Source organism: Lepidochelys kempii, chromosome 17, assembly GCF_965140265.1.
Source record: "Lepidochelys kempii isolate rLepKem1 chromosome 17, rLepKem1.hap2, whole genome shotgun sequence".
NCBI classification, from domain to species: domain Eukaryota; kingdom Metazoa; phylum Chordata; order Testudines; family Cheloniidae; genus Lepidochelys; species Lepidochelys kempii.
The window spans coordinates 4,529,757-4,557,546 of NC_133272.1; the positions used below are offsets into that span (position 1 = coordinate 4,529,757).

The 27,790-nt window shown below is 48.9% G+C and overlaps 1 protein-coding gene across 2 annotated transcripts in view; it reads left to right on the plus strand.

Annotated features, from left to right (window-relative positions):
• RPH3AL (rabphilin 3A like (without C2 domains)) overlaps nucleotides 1-27,790 on the plus strand; it is a 132,871-nt gene that overhangs the window by 22,852 nt on the left and 82,229 nt on the right. For both annotated transcript variants that reach the window (XR_012155481.1, XM_073316016.1), the window contains exons 3-5: nucleotides 1,096-1,239; nucleotides 3,325-3,454; nucleotides 10,001-10,087. Coding sequence is in view for 1 of the 2 variants with exons in the window: in XM_073316016.1 (XP_073172117.1) it covers nucleotides 1,096-1,239; nucleotides 3,325-3,454; nucleotides 10,001-10,087 (361 nt within the window). In the remaining variant the exon portion in view is untranslated. The remainder of the gene's footprint in view (nucleotides 1-1,095; nucleotides 1,240-3,324; nucleotides 3,455-10,000; nucleotides 10,088-27,790) is intronic.

The following is a 27,790-nucleotide window of genomic DNA, read 5'->3' on the forward strand; positions in this document are numbered from 1 at the left end:
AATAATGTTGGATGCTCAGCATGAGATGCCTTAAAGGAGCCTGTCAGTGTGTGTGTGTGGCAGGGGCACTCAGCGCTTCTGGAAATCAGGATCCTCTAAGACAGTGGCTCTCAACCTTTCCAGACTACTGCACCCCTTTCAGGAGCCTGATTTGTCTTGCGTACCCCCAAGTTTCACCTCACGTAAAAACCACTTGCTTACAAAATCAGACATAAAAATACAAAAGTGTCACAGCACACTATTACTGAACAATTGCTGACTTTCTGATTTTTACCCTATAGTTATAAATCAATTGGAATATAAATATTGTACTTACATTTCAGTGCATAGTACAGGTCGAACCTCTCTAATCTGGCACTCCCTGCTACAGCATCCCCCACTCCTTCTTCCTGTGCCTCTGGAGACCCGCTGGCACTCTGCATTGACCTCCTGTGGGTCGGCAAATTCTCTGGTTTGACACCAGTCAGGTCCCAAGGGTGCCAGACTAGAGCGGTTCAACCTGTATATAGAGCAGTGTAAACAATCATTGTCTGTATGAAATTTTAGTTTGTACTGACTTCGTTAGTGCTTTTTCTGTAGCCTGTTGTAAAACTAGGCAAATATCTAGATGAGTTGATGTGCCCCCCGGGAGACCTCTGTGTACCCCTAAGGTTACGCATACCCCTGGTTGAGAACCACTGCTCTAAGGTGTCTTAGGGGCAGTGGAAAATGGAGGTATTTAACATCACTGGTCATCTTGGAAAGTTTAGGCCCAGACCCCTGCTTTAACCACTAGACAATGCTTCCTTCTCCTGCTGACACCCCACCTGGGGTAATGACACTCAGATGTAAAATGAAAACTAGACCTGCTCAAAAGAAGGGGAATCCAAGGGCGGGAGGAGTTAGGTTAGTGGCAGGAGATCGGTTCTCAGCCCTATGGGAAAGGTGAAGTGCAGGATGTGAAACAGTCGTGTCGATAGATTCCTGCTTGGGACCCAGCATCTCTGCAGGCAAGTCGATGGTTGTGATTTTCTAGGCTCCCAGACTCAGCACCTGGGCGTGGCAGAGGCTTTCTGTGCTGTTCCAGCCTTCAGTGTGACACTGCCCACCCTGCAGGCTCCAAACTGGCTGGTCGGTGCACACAAACCAGACTGACAAGCAGAGGAAAACACAGGTGCTGAACCCGAAGGAGCTGGAGGTCATCCTGGAGGTCATCCGCAGGGCAGAGAAGCTGGACCTTGTTGAGCAGCAGCGAATCGGGTACGGTCGCCCCTCCCAGCTAAGGACTTGCTGTTTATTTCTCCCTGGAGGAGGGCATAGGATCCATCCTAGGAGGGTGGCTCTCCGGTCCTGCTGTGGTCCAATCACCACACAGGCTGAGCATCAGTTCTGTCAGTGGCTCCCTCACCCAGTCTGTCTAGCTCTGGTTTGGGCTGGGCGAAAGGCAGGACAGGAGCTCTCTTCTCACTCCCATACTTGGGTATTGTCTAGACCAGGGGTTTGCTCTGACTACAGCCACTGAGGCAACACCTCGTGTAGCTGGGGGGTGAGCTTGGCCTGGCTACGTTAGCCACACGCATGGCTCTGGCCAAGGCCTTAGGAACCAGACTGAGCTGCACAGCTGCTGTTGGGGCTGCAGTCAGAACTCCCGGGTGACAGTCTCTGGCTGCCCAGGAATTCTCTGGGGTTGTTTGCTCAGAGCAGTGAGTGTGGAGTGTTCTGGCTGGCTGACTCCTTGGGAACGGTTTGTTAGCCGGAGTCATTAATTCACTGGCACCATCCTCGTCTGTCGGTATCTTCGCCGCGCCATGTTTCATTTGACTTTTGGCTAAGCTAAAGGACTGGCCTGGCAGACAGGACAGTGTTAACCCTGCACCTGACTGTATCAAAGCAGGCGAGTCGCCCAGCAGGAAGCCACTGGGGGCTTGTTGTTAAAGGGTGAGAAGAAAGGAAGACCCCTGGATTAGGCACAGTTTGTGCAAAATTCCCCCGACTTGCCAGAACCTTTCCCTGGAAACTGACATGCCCGGACCTCGGGGAGGGTGCTATTTAGTGCTAGCCACGGTGGTGTTTTGTGAGAGTGTGGTGTAAGCCCCATCATATGTGAAAGCTACTGTGCAGGCATCAGATGGTAACCGCTCCCACTTGGCTGGTGAGCTAAGCGTGGAAAGCCCTAGGTCCCTCTAAGCACCAGCCCCTTACTTGTTAAAGTCCTCGTTGAAGTTCTTCTACTAACTCTTTAAAGTTCTGTTATGTGGAGGCCACGGGTTACAAAATCAGCAGCGATGGCTCCTTATGGCTCTGCTGTCTGGCCCAACCTCCTCACTATAAGGTGTGCACCCCTTCCAAACAGACCTTGCTTTCCCATCGGTGCCTGGCTTGCTTTATGAGGCTCTGGTCCTAATGAGAACGTAGGTGGGTAAAAAATGGCCTTGCCTTTTCTCCCTTAGTGCACCCACATGCACAGCTGCTGCTGGTTTCTGCCTTTGATAAACTGCATTATTATTGTTTTGCTCCATGTATAAATAGAAGCAGTGCTGGTGAGCTAGCGCCATAATCCTAGCTCTGTACGCCATCCATGTTCTGTGGTCAAGTTGACAGCCCCTGCATTCCCACTCCAGCTGCTGTGGAACCCTCACAAGCAGACTTTTGCTCTTTTTGCATGGAAAGCCGCCTATTTATTAATGCAAAGGCTTGCTGGTGTTCCCCATCCCGCTTGGGGTCCTGTGGCCTCAGAGTTTGGGCTTCCCACCTCACAGCCAGGCATAGGGTGGTGTCTCCATAGCTTGCACCTTGCACTGGCAGCCCATGGTAATGTCCTAGAACCTGAGCTGTTGCCAGTGGGGATTACCCAGCTTCCTCTGTGCCCTTCATTTTGGGATGGGTTGTTTTCCTGTAGGAGCCCTGCTTTCTGACATACGCATTTAAAGCCCATCTGGGTTCCAAAGGCGCGAAACCTTTGCTCCGTGCTGCAAGCTGAAGGCCATACAACCCGTATGAAGCTACCCTATTAGCCACCCTTCGTTAGAATGCTGAAACATCCCCTGCATGCACTGTGAGCATAACTTCTCTGCTCTGCACTCACGGGCCAAGCCAGGGATATAACATGGCTGTCTCCGGTTTGATTATATTATGTTAGCTGGGTGTTGTTATTCCCATTTTGCAGGTGGGTAAACCGAGTCACGAGGATTAAATGATTTGCTCAAAGCCTCACGAAGAGGGGTGGGGGACCAGGAACAGAACCCAGGTGTCCAGATCTAACCACTAGCCCATGCTCCTCCCTACAGAGTCTGCCTCACTGCAGTAATTCCAGAGTCATCTCCTCTAATCTCTGCTCCCCTACAGGCGCCTGGTGGAGCGGCTGGAAAACATGAGGAAGAACGTGATGGGGAATGGGCTGTCTCAGTGCTTACTCTGTGGTGAGCTGCTGGGTCTGCTGGGGACCACATCAGTCTTCTGTCAGGATTGCAAAAAGGTGAGCTTCCTGGCATCTTGTTTTCCGATAAATACCCAGGAGGCTAATCCAGCTCGGGTTCGTCTTGCAGGGGTGAGGGTGGTAGCTGACTGAATAGCGTTTAACTGTGGGGTGCTTTGTCATAAAAACCCAAAGTATCTGGTCCCTGCCCAGTCCTTAATATCTCTCATTTCCCTCAAGATCCCAAAAGAGCTTTACAAGCCCTGTGTCTAGAACCCCAATGAACTGCAGCTACGTCTGGGGTGGAAGACATCAGTTAGGTAAACAGTGGGGGGAGGGGGCAGCAATTATGCTCAATGGGGAACTCTCACAGCAAACTCCATGCGCCTCATTATCGAGGTCTCATCCGAACGTCAGCCCTGTAACTGCAAGGTGCTCAGTTTCTCTACTTCAGATCCATCCATTTTGGAACTACAGCTATTTCAGGGCTAATATGTAGTCCCCTGAGCCATCCCCCTGGCTGGTACACGGTTAAATCTTTGCTGCAAGCTTACAGCATGTTGCTGTCCCAGTGACATCCGTGCTGTTGAAATAGATGGTGGGCTTCAGTTTGCAGGGTTTTTGCTGCAGTGCAATACTTGGATGGGAGACCACTGCTTGTCCGGACTCCAGCAACCAAGGGGTTAAGCTGGAGAGCTGCGGAGATGACGATCTCCAAGGCAACCACCACATCATCTGAGAGCCTCTGCTGGGATGTTGCTTTTTTCATACACTTGAAACCCATCTTGCCCTGGGAGAAATCTCCCTTTTCCATAGTTCTGCCTCAGTGACATGCACAGGGAAGCATGAGCATAGGCACCTGGCTTGGAGCAGCTGTCTATTCAGCGCCCAGCTCAGCCTTTTAAGCAGGCTGAAGGGAGCCACCCATATTGGCAATATCCTCTCTAGGTAGCAGTGGCTAAAGTGAGGCCTGTGTGGCAGCTGGAGCTGCTCCATGGACCCCAGTCCCACCACTACAGGGGAGGTGGCCACATGGAGCCCACAGCATGCAACCCATCCAGCGGTCCTCTCGGTCTTCCTTTGGCCTGGGCAGGTTCCAGCACTGTCTCTCTAGTCCCACTGGTGCACCCCTGGGCACAGACTCTCTGTTACCCCTTCATAGAAGTGGGACCTCATAGTCCAGCTGCCCGAGGCCCCAGGACCAGTGCAGACCCCCTAAGACATCCCAATAGCTTAAGCAGATGGTGCTGCAGAGGTCCAGCCTTGTGGGTGCCCTGGGTTACTGTTCCTCTCTCCAGGAACATGTGATAATTGAAGCACAGGACACACAGGCTTTGCAAAGGCTTCCAGAACAGTTACTCTTTTCTTTAGACTGCACGCAGGCTATGCCAAGTTATACCGCATGCCCTTCCCTGCCTCAGTTTCCTCACCACTCCTAAGCATCCTTTGGGATTCAATCCCCCTCCCGCACATGCCTTCTCCTCCAAAAGTGCACCCGACAAAGTCCCCTGCTAGGCAAGCTGTTGCTTAGTTACCAGCCCAACTGGACAGAACTCCTTTTCTTATTTTGGCCATCGTCTTTAACATACCCATTGTATTGCACTGTTAGATCTAGGCCGAATGTCAATAGTCCACCCACCCAACCCAGGTGCCACTGCTCTGCCTCCTTAGCACAATGAGAACTCAGTGAAGTTCTAAGACACAAGGAAGGATACAGAGAGTTAATAAAATCAAACTGGAATTCAGAAGGTGTATGTAGATTGATTTCCCAACTGTTCGCAGCAGTGCTGGGGTGAGTGTGTGCCAATATGTGAACCACAAGGCCCAGATTATTTCAGAGAGATCCTCAACTCGGAACACAGGCGGAAGGAAGGAGATAATCCCCCTAGAAGATGTAACGAAGGAGGCACCTGCATGGTGGAGGTGGTCCTTGAACTGAGAAGGCCTGGTCACATAGATCCTGGGCACAGAGATGGGGCAAACTGGGTCATCTGAGCAACTGTCCTTGGTGGAGCAGAGGGCAAAGGTCACTCGGATAGCTTGGGCACAAATCCTGCAACTCTCTGTTGCTCATAGGGAGATAAGGGCCAGTGGATGGGAGACTGCTATTTATTTCCTTCATTTCAAGTGAGGAGAATAACAGGACATGCCGGGCTCCCCACCCTCTTCCCCTGGAAAATCCTGCTTTCAGCACATCCACAACCAGCTAGCTTAGAACTGTAGGGAAATGTCTATTTACTGGGGCATTTTCTGGTCCACCTTCCAGTGAGTCCCACGTGCTGAGGATGGGGCAGAGGGTTGCATGAACTGTCCCTCAGCTACCCCCTCTGTGAAACAGGGATAATAACTTTACCTTCACTGCAGGGCACATGGGTGTGTTGGGAACCCTAAAGCACCTTGAGATCCTTGCATGGTAGGCCTGTCCAAGGGCAAAGTTATTTGTTTTTTCCAGACAATTCCTCTTTAGTCAGGAATTCACTGGACACTGATCAGAAAAGGTCAGCTGGAATTCAGGGAAGAACTCTAGTGAATTTCACAGCAACTGTATGGTGATAAGAAAAGGAGTACTTGTGGCACCTTAGGGACTAACCAATTTATTTGAGCATAAGCTTTCGTGAGCTACAGCTCACTTCAGCTCACGAAAGCTTATGCTCAAATAAATTGGTTAGTCTCTAAGGTGCCACAAGTACTCCTTTTCTTTTTGCGAATACAGACTAACACGGCTGTTACTCTGAAACCTGTCATTATGTATGGTGATAGGAACCTCTTGCTGTGAGGACTCCTGAGGCTTTGAGAGCACTCGATGCCACTTGTTTGAGGGCTTATGGTTGGTTTCTTTTACTTCACTTTCAGCAGCATGGTGGGGGTGGGTAGTGACCAGACATAATGTACTGCAGACTCTTAAGCCTCAGCAGGTAGAAAGATGTAACATAACTTCATGCTCCCTCCCCTAAGGAGAGCTCTGTCACTTGTTCCATGTTTTGTGCAATAAGCAGTGACTCGTCAGGAGATTATGGATTTCTGAAGTTCATAAATTTCTTGCTAATGCTGCCATCTCACTGGAATCCCAACACCCTCCACATGTAGACCAATAACAGGAATTTTGGTAATGAATGCAACATAATGTATACGAAACAGAGCAATGAATACATCTTAAGTGAGTTGCTGCTGCAAAATATAGAGGCTTCCAGCCCTTTGAATCCTGTGGGTTTTCTCGGTCCTACCTTCTGGTTTAGAATTTGTTTCTTTTCAATATTAAAGAGTTTTTATTATTTCAGAAATAAATACAACACAACAAGTGTGAAATCAGCATAGCATTTAAATGCATAGTCTACATGCAGCAATAACAGCAATGAGACCCAGTCTGGTATTCCACGTACTGAGGATGTGTCAATAATGACTATCATAAATATATCATAAATATAAACCTGTAATAGGTGAAGAAGAAAGAGTCTGGCATTTCAGCTAATGGATGACAGGGTTTATTTTTAAGTGTCTGCAAATCCACATACCTATTTATTTGAGGCTTCTTCAGAACCTGACAGTGAGGTTTTTGGGTTAAGATTCCAGTTTTCCAGCAAGTCTGAGAAAAACAAAACACAAAAACCCCAAACTCTCAGTGTGTTAAAATATGGAGTTAAAATTGAATAAAAGTTCTGCAAATCTCCACTAGGGGGAGCATTTGAATGCATTATGCCATGTGGCATTTTAAATTTGCCAGTGTATTAAAGGCTGAGTTTCTGAGTCAGTCTTCAGAGAGAGGAGGAGGTTGGGGTGCAGTGAAATGGGCAACGGGTAATGACTGCACCCTCTGCTGCTTAAATCTACTGTCCCTGTCAGTTTGTGTGGCAAGGCATTGAGTCCTGACAGCCCCATTCCAAGTGGGGACAGCCAGTTACTAGTTATTTCACAGCAGAGGGGAGGGATGAGAATTGGGGAGAAACAAAGAACAGTAACTCTGTGGAATTGTTTAGTGCTTTCTCCAGTTAATCTCCCCCCACCACCACCCCCAGCTGCCGCCATGTCGGCTGGCTGGCCGGCCATGCAGAGCACAGCGTACAGGGCACAGTTGTTTGTTCCCTCCATTGTGGGTGGCTCCGGTACCTTGTTCTGGAACCGTGGAGTGGAGTTTGGTCTCTCGGGCCCGTTTGTCCTCAGCTGTCTCTGCCCACAAGGGGCTGCATTTGCATGCTGGTTGGTTGATGCTGCTGGAGCGATGCTGGCAGAGCTGCCTCCAGCCTGTATTATGAGCCATATAGTGAACGGAAGGGGGTTCAGAGAAGAGGGGGACATGGCCATGCTGTTTTCATCCACCGGAAGTGTCGGGAGATGCCCTGTCCCAAACTAGCTGGGAGCGAGATCGGAGTCCTGGGCCAAGGGTGAGATAGGACCGTCAGCAATGTTTCCATCACCTGATGCACTGCAGGGCTCTTCGTCAGCCTCTTGGATTATATTGGTATCAATCGTGGAGTTGGGCCCCTTAGCTCCAGTGACAGAGGGTCATGTTCAAGCCCCACTTGTGGCTGGAATAAGGGTAAGTTACGTTATCGGCTCATTGCCAATTTAGACCCTGTCAAGGTTCCTTCCCCACTCTGGACTCTAGGGTACAGATGTGGGGACCTGCATGAAAACCCCCTAAGCTTATTTTTACCAGCTTAGGTTAAAACTTCCCCAAGGTACAAACTGTTTTACCTTTTGCCTTTGGACTTTATTGCTGCCACCACCAAGCGTCTAACAGATATATAACCGGGAAGGAGCCCGCTTGGAAACGTCTTTCCCCCCAAAATCCTCCCGAAACCTACACCCCCTTTCCTGGGGAAGGCTTGATAAAAATCCTCACCAATTTGCATAGGTGAACACAGACCCAAACCCTTGGATCTTAAGAAATGAAAAACCAATCAGGTTCTTAAAAGAAGAATTTTAATTGAAGAAAAAAAGTAAAAGAATCACCTCTGTAAAATCAGGATGGTAAATACCTTACAGGGTCATCAGATTCAAAACATAGAGAGTCCCTCTAGGCAAAACCTTAAGTTACAAAAAGACACAAAAACAGGAATCTACATTCCAATCAGCACAGCTATTTTATCACCCATTTAAACAAAACAGAATTGAACGCATATCTAGCTAGATTACTTACTAAGTTCTAAGACTCCATTCCTTTTCTGTTCCTGGCAAAAGCATCACACAGATGGAGAGAACCTTTGTTTCTCCCCCCTTCCAGCTTTGAAAGTATTTTGTCTCCTCATTGGTCATTTTGGTCAGGTGCCAGCAAGGTTATCCTAGCTTCTTAACCCTTTACAGGTAAAAGGGTTTTTCCTCTGGCCAGGAGGGATTTTAAAGGTGTTTACCCTTCCCTTTATATTTATGACAGACCCCAAGGTAAAAGATTCCATTTCCCCATCCCCGGCCAGGCTGTCTGCTCTCCCCGTCAGTGGCTTGCACCTATGGCAGAAAGCTGTGGCTCTGCATGTTCTCCTTGAAATCCCAACTCGGGAAGGAAGAAGCAGTTGGGGTTGTTTTGTGTAACTGATAGAGTGGGTTTATTATCTCTATTGCAGTAGCTGGTGCTTAGAGGCCCCAGCCGAGATCGGGGTCCCATTGTGTCAGGTGCTGTGCAGACACGTAGTCAGAGTGCCTGCCCCAAAGAGCTTACGCCTATATGGACAACAGATGGGAAGGAAAACCAAGCCGCAGACCAGGGCTTGAGGCAGAGCAGAGGAATATGTAAAATCCCAACTGGGGGCTTTAATTTGCATTGCTGTAAACAAGATTTTGCTCTCCTAGGCCCTTGGGTGAGTGGCTTTTGCTGTGATGGCCAAAGAGGCTCAAAGGCTCCGTCCCATTCCTCATTCAAACTGTAGACCAAGATTGAGATGCATCAGCTTTGTTAGAGTATATTAGATGAGTCAAGCTCTAAATGACTTGTTATGCCAGTGGAGACATGGAAGTTTCCTTGTGCAGAAACAGATTCCATAAAATGCTATTCAGGTGTTGTCTCCAGGAAATACACCTGTTTGTATGGTCTACTCCATTTCCAAATCAGCAGAGAATCAATAACTGCCCAGCCACTTTTTGAAAGGGAGACTGTCAGGTTAAAAAATCACATAGGGAGGGTGGGGTTCTTTTACCTGACTTACTCAAATTGAAAGAATTTTAAAACTCTAACAGTTTTTCCATGTTTAACTTTTATATTGCAGTGAAAATGGATGAGATCATTTCATTTGTGTTTCTTGTCAGTTTCAGTGCTGCTATGTTTGGGTCTTAGAGTTTGTAGGGAAATGATTACTTCATTTGGGGATCATTGTAAAAAAATACCCAACTTGGGAAATTATTTCTGAGGGTCTCAGGTTTTGTTTAAATGTTTAAATCAGGAGTAACACAACTGGAGGCAGTGGGTCGGATTCTCCTCTCACTGATTCCAGTGTAGATCAGGAGTGACTCCCCTGGGATCACTAGTTACGCTGGTGTAAATGAAAGGAGCATCAAAATAATTGTTTTTGCAGAACCTAAATTCTGGGGGGAAACTTGCCTTCAGAGTGGCATTGTGAGGAGTTGGAGCTATTGACTTTGTTTTGTGTCCTTCTCTTTCTCTCTTCTTATTTTCAGAAAGTCTGCACCAAATGTGGAATTGAAAGTCTTGGGACCCAGAAACGCCCTCTGTGGCTGTGCAAAATCTGCAGTGAACAAAGAGAGGTAAAGAGCTACAAGGGAGAGCGGTGCCTTTCCCCAACATAAATCTGTGTAAGAAATAAATGCCTGGTGTCAGAACCTCATGTGCTGTGCCTCCGAGAGAGGGGGAGGGAGTGTGGGGTGGACTTGCGATACTAAGCTCATGGTCAGGTTAGCCTGACAGAGGCACACTGAGGCAAGAGGTCTAGCTTCTGAGGGAGACGGGAGGAGTAGTGGTGTGGATCTCTTAATGCTTCCTTTCTGGTGAGTCATTGGCCATAGGGGACACCTAGCATGGTCTGGTGGGTAGGGCACCGGACTGGGAGTCCGGCGACGTGGGTTCTGTTCCCTGCCCTTCCGCTGGTTTTCCGTAGGCAGTGTAAACAAGACTACCACTTTGCACAGTGCTGGCCCTTACATAGTGGTAGAGAAAACCTATCACATAGCTGCAGTGATATTTGTCCTCCTGGTTCCAGAGCAAAAGCACTGTAATTTCCACCTTGGGGCTTTGTGTTGCAGAGTCCTAGACTGCTTCCACGATTATTTAATGTCTGGCATCCCCCAACCATGGGCCTCACCCAGAGCCCATTGAAGTTTATGGGAATCTTTCCATTGGCTTCAGATCTGACTCTCTGTCTATCAAGTGCCTTTCACTATGGTATCTAAGCGTCTACACCTATGAAACCCACACACTAACCCAGTCCCATTTGAACTCTAAAGCCCAGCCAATGCTTCCCTTCTTGTCATCTGCTTAGCACTCCGGGGTGTCTACACTGCAGTCAGAGGCGTGATTGCAGAATGTGTAGACATACCCAAGCTAAGCTATGATCTAGCTAATTCCAGTAAATAACAGTGAAGCTGCAGCAGGGTAGGATAGTCGCTCAAATACATACCCAGGGTCCCAGGTGGGCATGTACAGCCAAGCCTGCCGCCCCTTGGCTGCTATGGTTATTTGTGCTAGCTGGATTGAAGCTAGCTCAGCTGTGTCTATTCATGCTCCAGTCACACCTCTCTTTGCAGTGTAGATATCCCCTTAGTTGTATGGCAGTTTCAGAAGCATCAAACTGCATCTAGTTCTTGGGGGATCTTTGCCCCAGCCATCTCTAGAATCTGTTGGGCTCCGAGTGAGGCATTTGGGGTGCAAAGTCTCTACAGATAGCTCTTCCAGAGGTTGCTTTGGTTGCATAGATCAGAATAGGGCCTCTTAAACTGCAAAAACTAACCCCAAAAAGTGTAGATGAAATCTTGAAACATGGAACTGTGTCCGATAGGTGAAGATGCCCCAGTGTGACAAATTGCAGAACTAACTTGGCCCAAGAAAACCCTTCTTGCAGTCGTTTGGCAGCTGCGTAACTCCGTGTACCTAGATTTTAAATGGAAAAGTTGTTTCTGTGCGGGTGCAATTGGCAAGCTCACATTTAGCTCTAGCTCAGTGTCCGTGGACGCCTTGTGTGGATAATTCTGGGTTCACAAAAGGAAGGCCGTGCTGGGTGATGAGCCTCTAGTGATCTCCAGGGAGGTAATTCTCAAGCTAGTGGGCCATCCACATGTTCTGTTCCCCTGACTCAGGTCCAGGTTTGTAACGTAAGTCAAGGCATGCTTTGTGCTCTACAGAGAGCCGGGTGCTGGAGCTGAACTGAAATCAGTCTCTGGCTTTACTCTCTCTCTTTCCCGTGCATTATCTTTTCCCATCTTGGTTTAACTGCCTTTTTAAAAGGTCTTTATATAAAAATAATAAAAGCCATGATCACTAGACAGAAAAGAACATTAAAATGTCCAGTAATAAGTGTTATATGTGCCCAGCATGCCAGGTGACGATAACCTTCAGAGCTTTCTCTGTAGCTGAAACCACAGCTCCAACCAAAGTGCTTCTCTGTCTAATGAAAACTGATGGAACCTTTCTTCTTAGACAAACAGTAAAATAGCCTTATCTCCTCCCCTCTCCCCCCTCCCCCCCAATTCTGTCTCTTCGGTTTCTTTTCGTGTTGCTCGCCAGCGAAAAGTAATGGCTTGGGCAACCTTGGACAGCAAAGTGCCAGAACAGATAGTGACACAGCAAAGAGCACTGGAGGGGGACTCGAGAGCTCTGGGTTCTATTCCCAGTGCTGCTGCTGAGTGATCTCGGGCAAATCACATCACTGTTCTCTGCCTCAGTTTCCCTGTCTGTAAAATGGGGACGATGATACTGACCTTTGTAAAAGCGCTTTGAGATCTACTGATGAAAAGTGCTATGTAAGAGCTGGTGTTCTGTATTATACGATTCCTCTGCCCTGGTGACGTGCTTTGGGCTACCAACCCATTTTGCGATATTCCTCCCCTGCCTCAAAAAGCAAAGGAATTAGAGAAAAATCTAATGCCCAGAAAACAAGTCCTTTTTCCCTGCTTTATTAGTACTGCAGTGAGAGTGGCGCTGTGGCAAGCAGGCTCCTGCAGTTGGCAGTGCTGGGGTTGTGCCTAGTATGTGCCATGCTCGAGCCAGTCGTAGAAGGTGGCTCAGAGGCTGTGATATCATGGAGCTAAGAGCTACTGTAGCCTTTTGCAAACAGCAGTGAATTTCTACAGTCCCCTGGTGTGGGAGGGAACTATAGATCCCTGTTTGACAAGTTGGGAGCAGGCAGAGAACTAGAGGCAGCTTCAGCAATGCACTTAAGCATGTGCTTATCTCACTGAGTCAGCTGGATTTAAGCACGTGTTTAACTTTAATGTCACGCTTAAGTGTTTGCTGCATTGGGACTTAGGTGACTTGCCGAAGGCCCTGGAGAGTTGGTCTCAGAACTGCAATCAAAACTCCTGGCTTCCAGTCCTGTGCTCAGACCACTCCCCATTCAATCCCTGTTTTAGCAGACCCAAGGGTGGGTGGCCTGTAATTATTACACCACTCTGTGGCATTCAGGAGACGTGCCCCCAGCAGACACACTCCATATGTGATGCCTCCAGCTAGCCAGCTCTCGGCACCTCATCAACACTCTGGTGTCAGCCAGAGCTATGGCTCAGAAAATTACTGGCTATCTGTGCATGATATTTATGGAGTTCTTAACCTCATTGTGCTATGCTGACAAGTGAGAGGGGGAAGGAATTTGGATCCACTGTGGGGAACCTTTATGGACTAAATAGCACAGAAGCCGATTTACTAAATCTTATAAACCTGGGCTCTCTTCCCTGCCAAACAAAATTTTCCCTTCAGCAGCCTCTGCGTGCAGAGTGAGGGAGTCTCCGTTAATTGCCATGTGCTTCCATGCTCAGGATGCTGCCTGTGTCATGGTTGATGTCGTGCAGGTGTCCATCACAACAGCACCTGAGTATGCCCTCCCCAGCCTCAGACAGAGCCACAGCCCAGCACTGGCCACATAGGGAGAGATCTTGCACACGCCCAGTGACTGGTAGGGCTGCAACTCAGCTGAGTCCCTTCCGCAGGCTTGGGCATCTGCTCTCTCCTTTCCAGTTCCCAGGAGTTCCTCGCTGGGGGCTGCTGGTTTCCACTTCCATGGTGGAGAGCCTATAGAGAGCCCATCTCTGAGATAGCCGGGGCCCTTTCAGGCAGCACCTTCAAGGTCAGTCCCAGGATTTAGAGCTGGGCCAGCTCTTAGACTGGCATGCAGAGCTCTGGTGCAGCACCTTATCTATCTGGATGCCTGGCCTGACTGGTGCTTACCCAGCAGGGGTGTTACTGTGGCCTCCCTGGAGGAATGCAAATTGAGTGAATTGCAGTACTCTGTCTGTCTGAGCAGTGTAACAAGGAACAAGAGAGATACTGGACAGCGAGCTGTGTGTGTTGTTGAAAGGGCTCCATGGAGCTCATTTTGCTGCCTTTTGTTTTGTTTTGCTGACTCCCTGCTCCTTTGCTGGATTCTCTACGTATCCTTGCCTCGTGTACTGGTGAGCTCTGATGGGGCCCTGCCCTACCACCTCTACTGAACGCTGGCCCCAGTTTAGCCATGGTGGGAGCATTAGCTCTGGTCTACACTCCACATAGCCCCCAGACAGCTGTTGGTGTAGCAGCATCAGCACTGGCCCCATGTGTAGACCATGGCAAGCTGGGGTTTGCATTAACTCAGTCAGTGCTGTCTTCGTCTATGCTGAAGGGACAGCTCCAGAATAGCTGCACGGATTGCTCAACCAGAGGTGTAGCATAACCTTGGCATAGACAAGGTGCCTTTGGCTGCCTGTGTTTTAGCACTGTGTTGTCTGGTGCTGCTATCAAAGCAGGACCAATCCCAACTAAATCATCCCAGCCAGGGCTTTAAGTTGGGCCTTAAAAACCTCTAAGGATGGAGATTCTACCACCTCCCTAGGGAACCCATCCAGCGCTTCACCACCCTCCTAGTGAATAGTATTTCCTAGTATCCAACCTACACCTCCCCCACTACAACTTGAGACCATTACTCCTTGTTCTCTCATCTGCCACCACTGAGAACAGCCTAGCTCCGTCCTCTTTGGAACCCCCCTTCAGGTAGTTGAAGGCTGCTATCAAATCCCCCCTCACTCTTCTCTTCTGCAGACTAGATAACCCCAGTTCCCTCAGCCTCTCCTTATAAGTCATGTGCCCTAGCCCCCTAATCATTTTTGTTGACCTCCGCTGGACTCTCCCCAATTTGTCCACATCCTTTTTGTAGTGGGGGCCCCAAAACCGGATGCAGTACTTCAGATGTAGCCTCACCAGTGCCGAATAGAGGGGAATAATCACTTCCCTTGATTTGCTGGCAGTGCTCCTAGTAATGCAGCCCAATGTGCCATTAGCCTGCTTGGCAACAAGGGCACACTGTTGACTCATATCCAGCTTCTCGTCCACTGTAATCCCCAGGTCCTTTTCTGCAGAACTGCCGCTTAGCCAGTCGGTCCCCAGCCTGTAGTAGTGCATGGGATTTTTCCATCCTAAGTGCAGGATTTTGCACTTGTCCTCATCAGATTTCTTTTAGCCCAATCCTCCAATTTGTGTCAGTCACTCTGGACCCTATCCCTACTCTCCAGCATATCTTCCCCCCCCACACCCGCCCCAGCTAAGTGTCATCTGCAAACTTGCTGAGGGTGCAATCCATCCCATCATCCAGATCATTAATGAAGTGTTGAACAAAACTGGCCCCACGACAGACCCCTCGGGCACTCCGCTTGATACCGGCTGCCAGCTAGATACATCGAGCCGTCGATCACTACCCGTTGAGCCCGACGATCTAGCCAGCTTTCTATCCACCTTATAGTCCATTCATCCAATCCATACTTTTTAAACTTGCTGGCAAGAATACTATGGGAGACCATATCGAAAGCTTTGCTAAAGTCAAGATATATCACATCCACCGCTTTCCCCATATCCACAGAGCCAGTTATCTCATCATAGAAGGCAATCAGGGTGGTCATGCATGACTTGCCCTTGGTGAATCCATGCTGACTGTTCCTGATCACCTTCTTCTCCTCCAAGTGCTTCAAAATGCATTCCTTGAGGACCTGCTCCGTGATTTTTCCAGGGACTGAGGTGAGGCTATAGTTCCCCGGATTCTCCTTCTTCCCTTTTTTACAGATGGGCACTATATTTGCCTTTTCCAATCTTCTGGGACTTCCCCCGATTGCCTCGAGTTTTCAAAGATAATGGCCAATGGCTCTGCAGTCACATCAGCCAACTCCCTCAACACCCTTGGATGCATTAGATCCGGCCCCATGGACTTGTGCATGTCCAGCTTTTCTAAATAGTCCTTAAGCTGTTCTTTCACTATTGAGGACTGTCACCTCCTCCCCATACTGTGCTGCCCAGTGCAGCAGTCTGGGAGCTGACCTTGTCTGTGAAGACAGAGGCAAAAAAAGTATTGAGTACTTCAGCTTTTTCCACATTGTCTCTCACTAGGTTGCCTTCCCCATTCAGTGAAATGTTCTGGTGGTAAAAACAGCGACGCCCTCTCGACGCTAGCTCTTCCACTAGTGGAGCTACTTTGATGCTAGTACAGAGGTAGGAAAATGCTGGCACAAGCAAAGCCTGTGGTTCAAACCAGGGCCGTTTTGAATCACGTGCTTAACTTGCAGCATGCCCGGAAATCCCAGTTTAATTACTTCCCCAAAGTGGGCATGCTTTCCTGACTTGGGGCTGAGTTTGGGAGCAACCACATAGCTTTTTTTATTTCGGTCTGACCCAGAAGCTGCGTAAATCACCTTGATCTTGTATAAAGCACTCTGCCCCCTCTTGCCCAGTCCTGTGTTCTAAGTGACAGCAGGATAAAACCATAACTCCAGGCATCCCAAATGTTCCCCTTCCTGCTTTTCTCCCTCCACTGCCTTACCATTTAAAACCCCGCTAGTGCATTAGGCTGGAGTGGTGGGTTACAGAGAAAATGAATTATTTTACCATTGTTCCCTTTTGAAATGCACGATGATTGCTGTGTGTATCTGTGCAGAGGAGGGGACTTTCAGTCATTTCTTGCTTAGCAGTGTTCTGTTCTCAAGGCGTTTTTGTGTGTTTTGCAGCTTGAGAGACGCACACCGTTTACCTGGAGTTCTGTTCTCTGAGCAATGGGTTATTTGTGTAGGTGGGATTGGGAGGTGCAATAGCATGTGCCTCTCTGCCGCTATGCTTGGGAGGACGGTGTCTATCAGCCTGTGGTGACTGAAAATGTCCTTGTTTTAAATCCCTTGTGAAACGTCTTGGAGCATGAGATGTACAGAATGAACTGCAGCACAGCCCTCAAGGAAAATGCTTCCTTGAGAAAACAATGAGCCTCTGTACTTTTATGCCAGTCTCTTCAGCCAAGCTCTTTCCCAGCATTGGTCAGTGTCCACTCTGAACCCCCCACCGCCTGGCAAAGTGGACAAGTTCTGTCACCCCATTTTACAGACTTATGTCCTCAGGAGACTAAACTGTTGTGTGTGCCACCGGCAGAGAACGAGAGAGACTGAGATGGCACGGATGCCCCTGCAATGGCAGGAAATCGATTAGGTGGGCTATGCTCGGTCGATGACCCGCGCCCCATTCTGCAGCGGAAAGGGCGCACACACACAAACTCACACACCATGTCTGTGCCAATCTGTTCTAGGGGAATATTCCTTCCGAAGGGATCGGTAGCAAGGCTGGGACAGGAGCGTGCTGCTGGGGAAGTGATGACACAGTGTTCTTAGCCATCTGCCTAATAATTGAACAGCGAGAGATTGGAGGGCTCAGGGGACAAAGGGAGGTTTTTGCTTCCAGGTCATTCTAAAGCTGCTTCCTTTTCCTAATGACTAGTGCTCAACACAGCACATCTTCACACCTCCCTCCCTGCTTAGCCCATTGTGAATCCTACAGATTGTTTGACGTGTGCTTGGAAACGGGTTGCTTTTAAACAAAAGTCACTGGCCCAGTAAAGACATGAAGCTTAGTTTTGTTTATTAGCAGCATGTGGTGCTGTCATGTCAGCTGAGTGCTTGTTTTGGGGGTGTGGTGGTGTGTTAATTTAACGCATGTGGCATAGCTGTGCATTGCTTCCTATATGTACATCAGTGCTTTCACGCCCATTGCCTGTGTCACGGTTCACCAAGGCAGGTCTGTAAATCCTCCCTTGATTCAGTGGATGAAGGAGAGCCGGGGGGCTGCACATTCAGCCCCACGTTTGATCTGCCTTTGAACAGTGGCTCTGGAATAAGAGCATTAACATGGCCTTTCATGCACCCATGCTGGTTGAAGGCCAGAGCTATGGAATTAGCAGTGGGTCCAAAACTGAATTCCAAATGGATGCTTGCCGTGCACAGAGGTGGGTTCCACAGAAGGCTTTTTGCTGTAACTGAGCAGCAGGCATTGAGAAGCTAATGGGAATGGAAGCTTTGCTCTCTGCTGCTGATTGCTTCCAAGGTAATACACGGAAGTGTCCAAATTATCCATCCAGAAAGCCAGCAGTGCCGCCTTGGGTGCGTGTCCTCACTACACGTGTGGCATAACGCAGACACATGGTTTCCCGTAAAGCATCACCTGGTCCCAGACATGCCGTAGTAACATACAGGAGAATGGCTCTTGTGGCCCAGTGGTGGGCACGGTATTTTGGCAGTGGCACAGCACCGCTTGCTCAGGGCAGGAGCATGACTGTGCAGCTCTGCACTTTGAGTCTGCCTCAGACTCGCGAGAAGTAGTACCGGGGCTTGTGAGCACCCACGATGGTTTGCCTCACTGCATGCTAGTACTGGATACCTGCCCTTGAATTAGCAGCCAGGTGATATGGTGAGCCACTGGGAATGCCCTTGCAGAAGGGCGTGGAGGCTGGGGAGGAGGGGGACACTTTGTCAGTCGGGACATCTGGGAGGGACAGCAGCAGACTGGGAGTCGGTGCCCCTGGTTCTGTTCCTCGCCCTGCCACTGACTTGCTGGGTCACGTCACTTTGTCCTGGGCATTACTGGAATCACACTCAGAGGACAGTTTACCTCAAGTCAGATCTCCTGTACTTAGAAGCCTGAGGCTCCCCTGGCTGCCTGAAAAACGTCCCTTTTCTATCAGAACGAGCCTGCTCTGGCTGGCTGCTGGAATGGAGAAGCAAAACAGGTTAATTCGGTCTCTGACTCTGATGATTTGGCCTAGAGAGCATCCTCCTGCTGCACTGAGGAGGCCGTGTAGTTCTGCAATGGCACCTGTTCTGTCTCACTGTCTCCCTCCTTTCCTTCGCACGCTGGAGCCATTCACAGTGCAGGGGAGATGGTATCTGCACGGCCACGACTGCAGTTAGCTCCCCAATGGGTCTGGGCCGAAAACAAGGCCCAAATAACAGAGACTGGTATTTACATTGACTTTGAATGGGAGTTAAGTGCCCAACTCCCCTAGGCCCCTTTGGAAATCTCAGACACAGTCATTCAGAGTCCTCATTGCTCTGTTTCCTTGAAGCATCTGCTGAGCAGGCTGCTTTGAATAGCAATAAGGAACAAGTTCCTCTGACACAGTGTCTTATTTCTGGAGAGCTGCGGTGATTAATGGATTCTGCCTGCGGCTGGTGCCCCAGCCATCCAGAAGCAAAACACCATGTTCAGCAGCGCTTATTTTACTAAGTGTTGTGTGCAGAAATAACACGCATGCACGCACCCACCCATGAGCGAAAGTGCTGCTGAGCAATAACACGGGCAGGTAAACTGGATGGAGCCTGGATACAGTTCCTGATCAAAGATCAGCTGTGCAATCCGCATTCCCATCCTGCCGTGGAAGGAGAGGGTTTGTGTCTCTTGCCGTGAAATGCAGTTGATCTGATCTGCATTAGGCTACGACTGTTCTCTCGGTGACACACAAGCAGCCCCAGCTGTGCCACTGCCCCCCTCCCCGGTGTTGTTTACTGTAGCTTAGCACTTGTGATAAAGGCACTGTTCTTTCTGGGCAAGTTTTCCTAACAGATGCATCCAAGGCTACAGATGGATTTTAAATGGGACCTGGATGATGTGTACAGCCCACAGTGCCATCTGTAGCAATGCGGGCTCAGATAAAGGCAGTCCAATCTCATGTTCCAGAGGCCGAGCTCATCACTGTGGGGATCTGAAAGCAAGTCTTACCCTTCACCCCTGCACAGCATCACAGAACTGGCAAGGAGCATTAGCCGGAGTTACATCTAACCTGCTTCTGAGGAGACCCCAGACAGGAGACTGGATAGGACAGGCCCATGGACTGATCCAGTCTAGCAAATTTCTCTCCGTAAACAAGCATGTAATCTAGCTATCTCCATCGCCTGGCTTGATAGGGCAGCTCTCCCTCTTCCATCCAGACTGTTGTCAGCAAGGGGATTGTAACAAGGCCAATTGCTAACCTGGCTGAGGTTGGTAAAGCAGTAAGCCGCTCTCAAGGATGCCGGGGTAGTGTAGATGCACAGCCGGCACAGTTGGTTCACTGGCAGAGGCACAAGTGGAACTTGTTGTGACAGCTATCAGTGGAATAAGGCCCAGGTCTTGAGGGCTCTAATCAGGGCATTTGTGGCAGCAGGTGTGGTTCCCAGAAGCCTGTGCTGTGACAACTCGAGTTGCCTGGAGGCCGTCCTCCATTGCTGAAAGACAGTTTGGTGTGAGAATGAGAATCTTCACCTTGTGATTCCTTGTACCCACAGTTCTGTGGGTCTCACGATTTCCCACCCAGGGCAGGGCCAGGGGCTGTCTATCAACTGGCATGAAATACCCATCTTAATGTGTGGGGGAGAGGCTGCCCCATCTCACCACAGTGCTTTTCCATGCCTGTCCTGGTGGGCAAACGGCCTTCCTTCCTGTTATTTTTCTGAGTCCTGCATGGTCCATTAGCGCTGTACTTTGGCTGGCTTTGACTGATCCTGCCAGGTTCTACCAAGCGCCTTCCTGAATTACCACTTACTTTATATCTCTCTATATTTATATATCAATAATTAGTGATGCTATCATCATAATTAAAATCCTCTTGGAAGCGTTCATGCACATTTACATCTGAATTGACACAGCCATATTCACAGTGATAACGAAAACAACTTAAGTGGGGGCAAAGGGGGAAATCTTAAAAAAAAAAAAAAAAAAAAGCCCAGCCATTCAATCTCAAGGAGAATGAAACGCCATCAGGAACCTAACAAAAGCTCCATCCTGGCTTCATCAACCCCCTCTGTTTTTTTACCTCTCTTTGCTAAATGACATTTTCAAGGCTGGCTGCATCTCTTGGTTTATCACAGTAAAACCACAAATAGGCGGAAGATTGCTGCTCTGGAAGAACATATTTCATCTCCTCCCAGGCTCATTATAAATGGCCATAGCTAAGGGTTATGCCTTTCCTGGGGTGGTTTTTGGCAAAATACCCCGCTGACAGAGGATCATTTATTTTGGGTTACTCTGGATCCAATCCAAGGGCCACGCACCTGTTTGCTATTGGTGAACTCCTTTGAAATACAGAGATACTATTTTGGGGGCTGAGAGTGAATGTATAGAATTAAAATAACATTCTCCATCACAGACCCATGACATAATGGAGGCCTGATTGAGGGTGCAATGCAGAATAATTGAAGCCCAGCAGCCACTGTATTGTAGCAAATGCTTGGGTCAGAGATGCGGTTGATTTTGCTATTCAGTAAGTGATGGCAGAATGGCAGTTTTGCTGCCCTTCAATTTGCTTGTCCTCCGATGCCTAAAGGTAGGAGTAAAGACAGCTGGGTGTAAATAATGGAATTGGAAATCTCCACGTTACGGAAGAGCAGATGAAGGCAAACAATGAAACTAAAGAGCGCTCGCTTGTGTAGCTTATCCTCCTTGTGCCGGGCTGTAGGGTTGGATTGAAATGAGTGTTCAGGCACATCCCACACATGGGCATCAATAATAAATGTTATCCCAGTGCAGTGTAATACAAGAGCTCGCATTTACATAAGGCTTTGCATCTTCCAAGAGTACCACAGATGCTAATTAAGAAACCACTGCCATCTTTGTTTTACGCATAGGGAAATTGAGGCCAGGAGGTCCAGAGATGCTCAAGGCCAGTAAAGGAATCTGCATAAGAGCTGGGACTAGAACGCAGGTGTTGCTGCCGTCCTTAGAGCAGAAGAATGTGTGCATTAGGTACAGATACACCCTCTTCTAGTGCAGCTTGGTCCCTCCTCTCTGTCCCCAGAGTAATTGTGTTCTACCAGGCAGTGCACTCTAACAAGAGATGGCCTGTCTAGAAACCTGGCTCTTTCTCTTCACCTCCTAACAAACCCCTGCACTGGCACTGGCGGGTAGGTGGCCTCTGGAAGGCTGCATCAGTGAGTTGCAGCTTGGCTGCCCCAGCAACTCTGTGCTCCTTGGTTGGAGCAGCTGCTGAGACCAGGAGCCAAGGATTCCTCCTTGTCCCTTCCCCACCCCATAGGAATCTAGTGCCAGTTGTTCTGTTCCAGAAGAGGAAGGGGGTGGTGCTGGCCTTGGGATACCAAGGTGGAGAGTCATTGCCCCCAGCTTTGAGTGGATCCCCACCACATGGTCCTGCTGTCACAGCAGTCTAGGCAATCACACTCCATCTCTGGACAGTTCTGTGTAATGTGCCCAGGCTGGGCACACCTTAAGCATACCACATGGCTTCCCTTCTGCAGGCACAGCCTGACCCAGTCACACCCTTCTCCTCCTCTTGCTCTCTGGAAGCCCTTTGCAGGTCCAGGTGTAGCACCCCAGCCTCCTTGAATTGGCTGGGTTGGGATCGCTTCTCCACCTCGAGTCGCTTCCAAGTTTCCCAGCTGAGGCTAAATTGACTTGGATAAAATAGACATTTGTCTCCAAGTACCTGGTTGCAACTCTCCTCCTGTAACGTGAACAAGTACTCGATGCAACTGCAATGGGAATAGCAGCAGAGCTATAAAATCACAGTGAATGTTCTGGGCTCGTTGCAGACATGGCTGTTTAAATTGTTTTCCATAATGAACAGCTGAATCTGCTGTCCAGTATTTTAATTTGGTTAGGGTGAACAAAATCTCCCCCGAGGCAGGTCTACCTGAGCCCAAATAGGGCCGGTGTCATTGTTCAACATCAGCTTCATCCTTCGTGCGTCTGCCCACAGAAACACAAAGCCGTTTCTCTTACGATATTGTGGCCCACAAGCAAAGCCTGAGAGTTCAGGGGCAGGGAGGTAGAGCAGCCCACAGGATAGTGAACTGGACAATGGGAGGCAGGCAGCCTGGGTTCTCTTCCTGCTGGCTGGGTGATCTTGGGAAGTCCCATCCCATCTCTGTGCCTCTGTTTCCTTAGCTTTACAATGGTGATGAGATTTACCCTCCTTTTAAGCGCTTTGAGAGCTGTGGATAAAAATAGCAATGTACGAGCTCAGTGCTATTATATATTGAACAGTTTCGCTATCTATCTCTCCTGATAAGCAGTCCTATGGTGAAATCCAGATCCCACTGAAACTCTCATTGACGTCAGTGGGGCTAGGAGTTCCCTCCGAATGTTTGTGTAACCAGCAAGAGTAAACACTGCTTTCCTTGGAAAGCGTAAAGCTCAGTATTAAAAGACCCAAACTGAAGGATTATATGCTGTCTTTTATTTTTGAAGCATCACTGCAGGTGTATTTTATTTAAAGTTAATCAAGAGTCATGCTCTTTCATCTTCATCGATTGCACTGCTGGCCTGTTTGCTGTGTCCATGATTTTGATTCATGGCCACTAGAGCTAAACGTCATGTGTCCTGGCTCGAAAAGAATATAAAGCATAGACTATTTCAGACATTGTGCCTGCCAGTAACACAGCTGAGTGTATGGAATTAATAGTGGATAAACTCTCTTGTTTTCATTCTGTGTTGGGATTGGTCCAAACACAGGTTTTTGTACTGCTGTAACTAGGTTTGTGTGTGTGTGTGTAATCCATGGCGTGTTGTACCTATTCAGCTGTATCAGTTTCTAAGCCAGTCTAGTTATAACAGGACAAAAACCTATGCGTAGATCCACCTTTACTTACTATGATCCTTTCAGTGTGTACTTCAGTGGGGGTGCACTTGGGACTGTACGTTGCTTGAAGGTATTGGCTCCCCTTGCTGTTGGGTATTTTAGAGACCTGGCATATTCAGAGCTGAATGAATAAAGAGAAAAGCGGAGTACTTCTGTCTCCCACAACAGATACATGGAAACACTCTGTATCATCAATCCCAGCTGTTCGAAAATTATGAGATTGGCTTAGGAACCATCAGGTTTTTTATTTAAAAGAAAATTGGGGCTCTGTATATTTGATCTCTGAGCCTGTAGGAGACACCCTAGAGTGAGCGCAGGTTCCATTTTCATACTTTTTTTAAAAGAAGTTTCTAGTTCTCATAGCTGTAAAAAAAAAAAAAAAAAAAAGCTGGGATTGTTGCATAATCACCTGACTCCAGGAGCTGGGGCTTTAACTTAAACATCAGATGAAACTTGCCATAAAATCATGAGAGTTTAGGCTATGCCCACACTGCAGTCAGAGGTGGGATCGCAGTATGTGTAGACATAATTGAGCTAGCTTTGATAACAATATCAGTGACCTCTTCAGCACGGACTGGAGTGGGGGCTAGCCACCAGAATAGTTATCCAGGGTCCCTGAATCCCCTGCTGCCACGGCTTTGCTGCTCCTGGTGGTCTTGCTAGCTAGATTAAAGCTAGCTAGCTGTGGGTATGCCTGCAGTTGTAGTGTAGAGGCACCATGGAAAGAGAGTGTGGGCTGTTGCTTTATGTTAGGTCATAGCCCCTAATACAGGTGAGGAGCACATTCTTCGTAGGCTGGACCTCAGAGGCAGCGCTGCCCTTTTGCAGCCAGCTGGGGAGGCTTTCCGCAGACTCAGCTTCCGCTGCGTGAAACTGTATCCACTCTGACTTTAGGCCCATGTCTGAGGCCAGGTCTACACCACAGACTTGCATCGCTATAACTGTGTCCCTTAGGGGTGTGAAAAATCCATACCCTTGAGCGACATAATTCTATCAGCCTAACCCCCGGTGTGCACAGCACTATGTCAGTGGGAGAGCGTGCTCTCAATGCTGGCAGCCCAGATGCTAGCTCCCTCGAAAAGTCTCCACTCCCTCTTATATTTATCAGCAGAGACAATGTTGTAGGAGCAATGTGAAATGACAAACATGTTCTTTATTAGCTAGCAAGTGGGGGGCAGGTGTCAGAGATTTGGCTGTCTGGAGCATAACTCTGCTTAATTGCTATTGTTTTTGTCGCTATGCTGGGGAAGGAATTGGGAACCACACTTCTTTAGCCCGTGCCCTCTCAGAATCCACCTCTTCTTATGGAGGTGCACAGTGGCTCAGCTCACGACTCAACCCAGGGTCAGTCACGCTTCAGAAGGGGGTTTCTGGTCCAGTCACTGGTGGCTGTTTGCTCTCGTGGTTCATTTTCAGCCCTCAAATCTTTTCACATTCAAGCATGTTAGAGGCCTGTGCAGCTGGCTTACTAAAAATAATCAGCGCTACGCCGGGGCTGACCTGGTACAGCAGCATGGATCAGCGCAGAGGACACTGGATTGAGAATCGATAAACTTGAGATTTGTTCCCCACTTGGCCTCTAATCTACCATCAGACCGTGGGTAAATCACTTCACTTCTCTGTGCCTCAGTTTCCCCATCTGTGAAACAGGGATGATGCTGATTCTTCCCTGCATGTAAAAAGTCCTCTAGCAATGCTAAACACTGTTATCATCAGGTTTCAGAGGAACAGCCGTGTTAGTCTGTATTCGCAAAAAGAAAAGGAGTACTTGTGGCACCTTAGAGACTAACCAATTTATTTGAGCATGAGCTTTCGTGAGCTACAGCTCACTTCATCAGATGTTTACCGTGGAAACTGCAGCAGACTTTATATACACACAGAAATCATGAAACAATACCTCCTCCCACCCCACTGTCCTGCTGGTAATAGCTTATCTAAAGTGATCAACAGGTGGGCCATTTCCAGCACAAATCCAGGTTTTCTCACCCTCCACCCCCCCACACAAATTCACTCTCCTGCTGGTGCTAGCCCATCCAAAGTGACAACTCTTAACATAATCAAGTCGGGCTATTTCCTGCATAGATCAAGGTTTTCTCACATCCCCCCCGCCCCCATACACACACAAACTCACTCTCCTGCTGGTAATAGCTCATCTAAACTGACCATTCTCCAGGTTTAAATCCAAGTTAAACCAGAGCATCTGGGGGGGGGGGGGGTAGGAAAAAACAAGAGGAAACAGGCTACCTTGCATAATGACTTAGCCACTCCCAGTCTCTATTTAAGCCTAAATTAATAGTATCCAATTTGCAAATGAATTCCAATTCAGCAGTTTCTCGCTGGAGTCTGGATTTGAAGTTTTTTTGTTTTAAGATAGCGACCTTCATGTCTGTGATTGCGTGACCAGAGAGATTGAAGTGTTCTCCGACTGGTTTATGAATGTTATAATTCTTGACATCTGATTTATCATCATCGAGCATTTCAAGCACCCTTTGATTATGCCCTGTTGTAAAAATGCAAGTTGCAGAATCCCTGATGAAATTAAGCATGCCCACTATTGCACCTCTGTTTGTATTGAGGCCCACATTTGCAAAGTGTTTTGGGAACGCCGGATGAAAAGTTCAGTAAGAATCACCAAGTATGGCTATTTCCTCTGTCAGCTGCATCAGCTCCAAGCAGAACTGCAAGATTCACATTCTGCATGAAATATTTAAGTATTTGATCTGTACTTGATTTGAACAAGTACTTGATGCAACTGCAGTGGGAATATATCTGTAATATATTCACATTTTCTTGGACAGCGTGTCTCGTTAGTTCATTATTCTGTGTGCTGGGAGGCACAAATGAAATTGCATTTTCCGGTATTTATTCTTCTTCTCTGCTGCGTATCTCCTCTGAATCCCCACACTTTATGTTAAATATGTTTAACATGGTTGCTTCATCACAATGTTGGTATTAAAAACTAAGTTGGAGAGAGATTACAGGTTACTGCCCTTTCCATGCCAGCAGCACATTTGAATTGTCTGAGCTTTCTCCTCTTTTAACACTGCTGAGCCTGCAGTAAACCAGTGCCAACAAGTGACCCCCACGACTCAAGTCTGAAGTGTGTATGGGGGAGGCACACCAGACAGAAAGGTGTAAGATCTGCACGGCTTTCTGCCCCAGGACAAAAAAGATTTCCGACATAAGCAATTGCCCATGGAATCTGCTCTTTGTCCCCAGTCTGCTGAGGACCACCAGGGCCCAGCACCGAGCGCGTCCATACGGAGATTGCCCCGGCATCGGTACTTGACACGGTGCCGAGGAAGGACTCTGGAATAAGAGACCCTCGGCACTAACGCACTCTGGCACTGCACACTGAGGAGACAACCCGGCACCACTTGCACTCACTGATGCCATACAAGCAGCATAGAAAAGCCAACAGAGGGCGCTCCCCGGTGCCGAAAACAGTGGGACCGGCAAGCACCGCACTCGTGTGTCCCTTGAAGGAGCACCCAAGCAGCAAGAGTCGGCACTGTCGACTTCGGTTCCCCCAAGAGGACCGTCGAGTCTGGTGCCCAGCAATTCACTGGAGGAGCAGTGCCAGGTGGAGGAGTTAGAGCTACCCTCCACCCCAGACACTTTTGAAGCTGCCAGAGCTTTAATTGCCATGATGGCTCCTCAGCCCCCAGCGGTCAAAGATAAGCCTCGGCACCGTCGCAACTGGCGCCATCTAGAAGCAAGCCGAGCATGATGCAGCAGTCGCCTTCCCCTGCCTGGCACCATTTGCCTGGGCACTGCTCCAGAACACCATCACCAAGACACCAGGCTCTGGCACCGGATTCTGTTCTGGGTTCCCGACACCAGTGGGACGTTGCTTCTCTTCCCTGGCACAGAGGACGGAGCGGCACCAATCCCTGGCTCTGAGAGAGGACCGGCACGGGCCCCTCGACACCAGTCCTCTGCATCGTCAGCTCAGCACCGGTGCCTGGCACAGTACCCTTCGAGTACCAGTTAAGATCTGTCTCATCAGACTTGGATGGTGACTCCTTCTATTCCCATAGCAGCCGACACAGATCTGACAGGCGATGGAGGGAAGAACCAGTGGCTTGGCACTTCCAGTGGCAGCCTCTGGCACAGTGGCCCTTTTGGACCCCCTGGGCTTACCATCAGGCCCAGAGCTCCTTTTCCAGGGGTTCCCACTCGGTGGCCTCTGAGCACCAACCACCCCAGCCAGCCAAGGACTGACCTATGCCCTGGGGATCCGAGGTGACTTTGGCACAAGCCCCACCGCTGGCCCATGTCGCCACTGAGGTGACTCTAAGGCAAGACCCATTGCAAGGCTGGGCTACTGCCACCATGGCTACAGTCGCCACAGAGGCCCCAGACTCTGTCCACGGGGAGGTCAGGGAGCCCAAGGGCC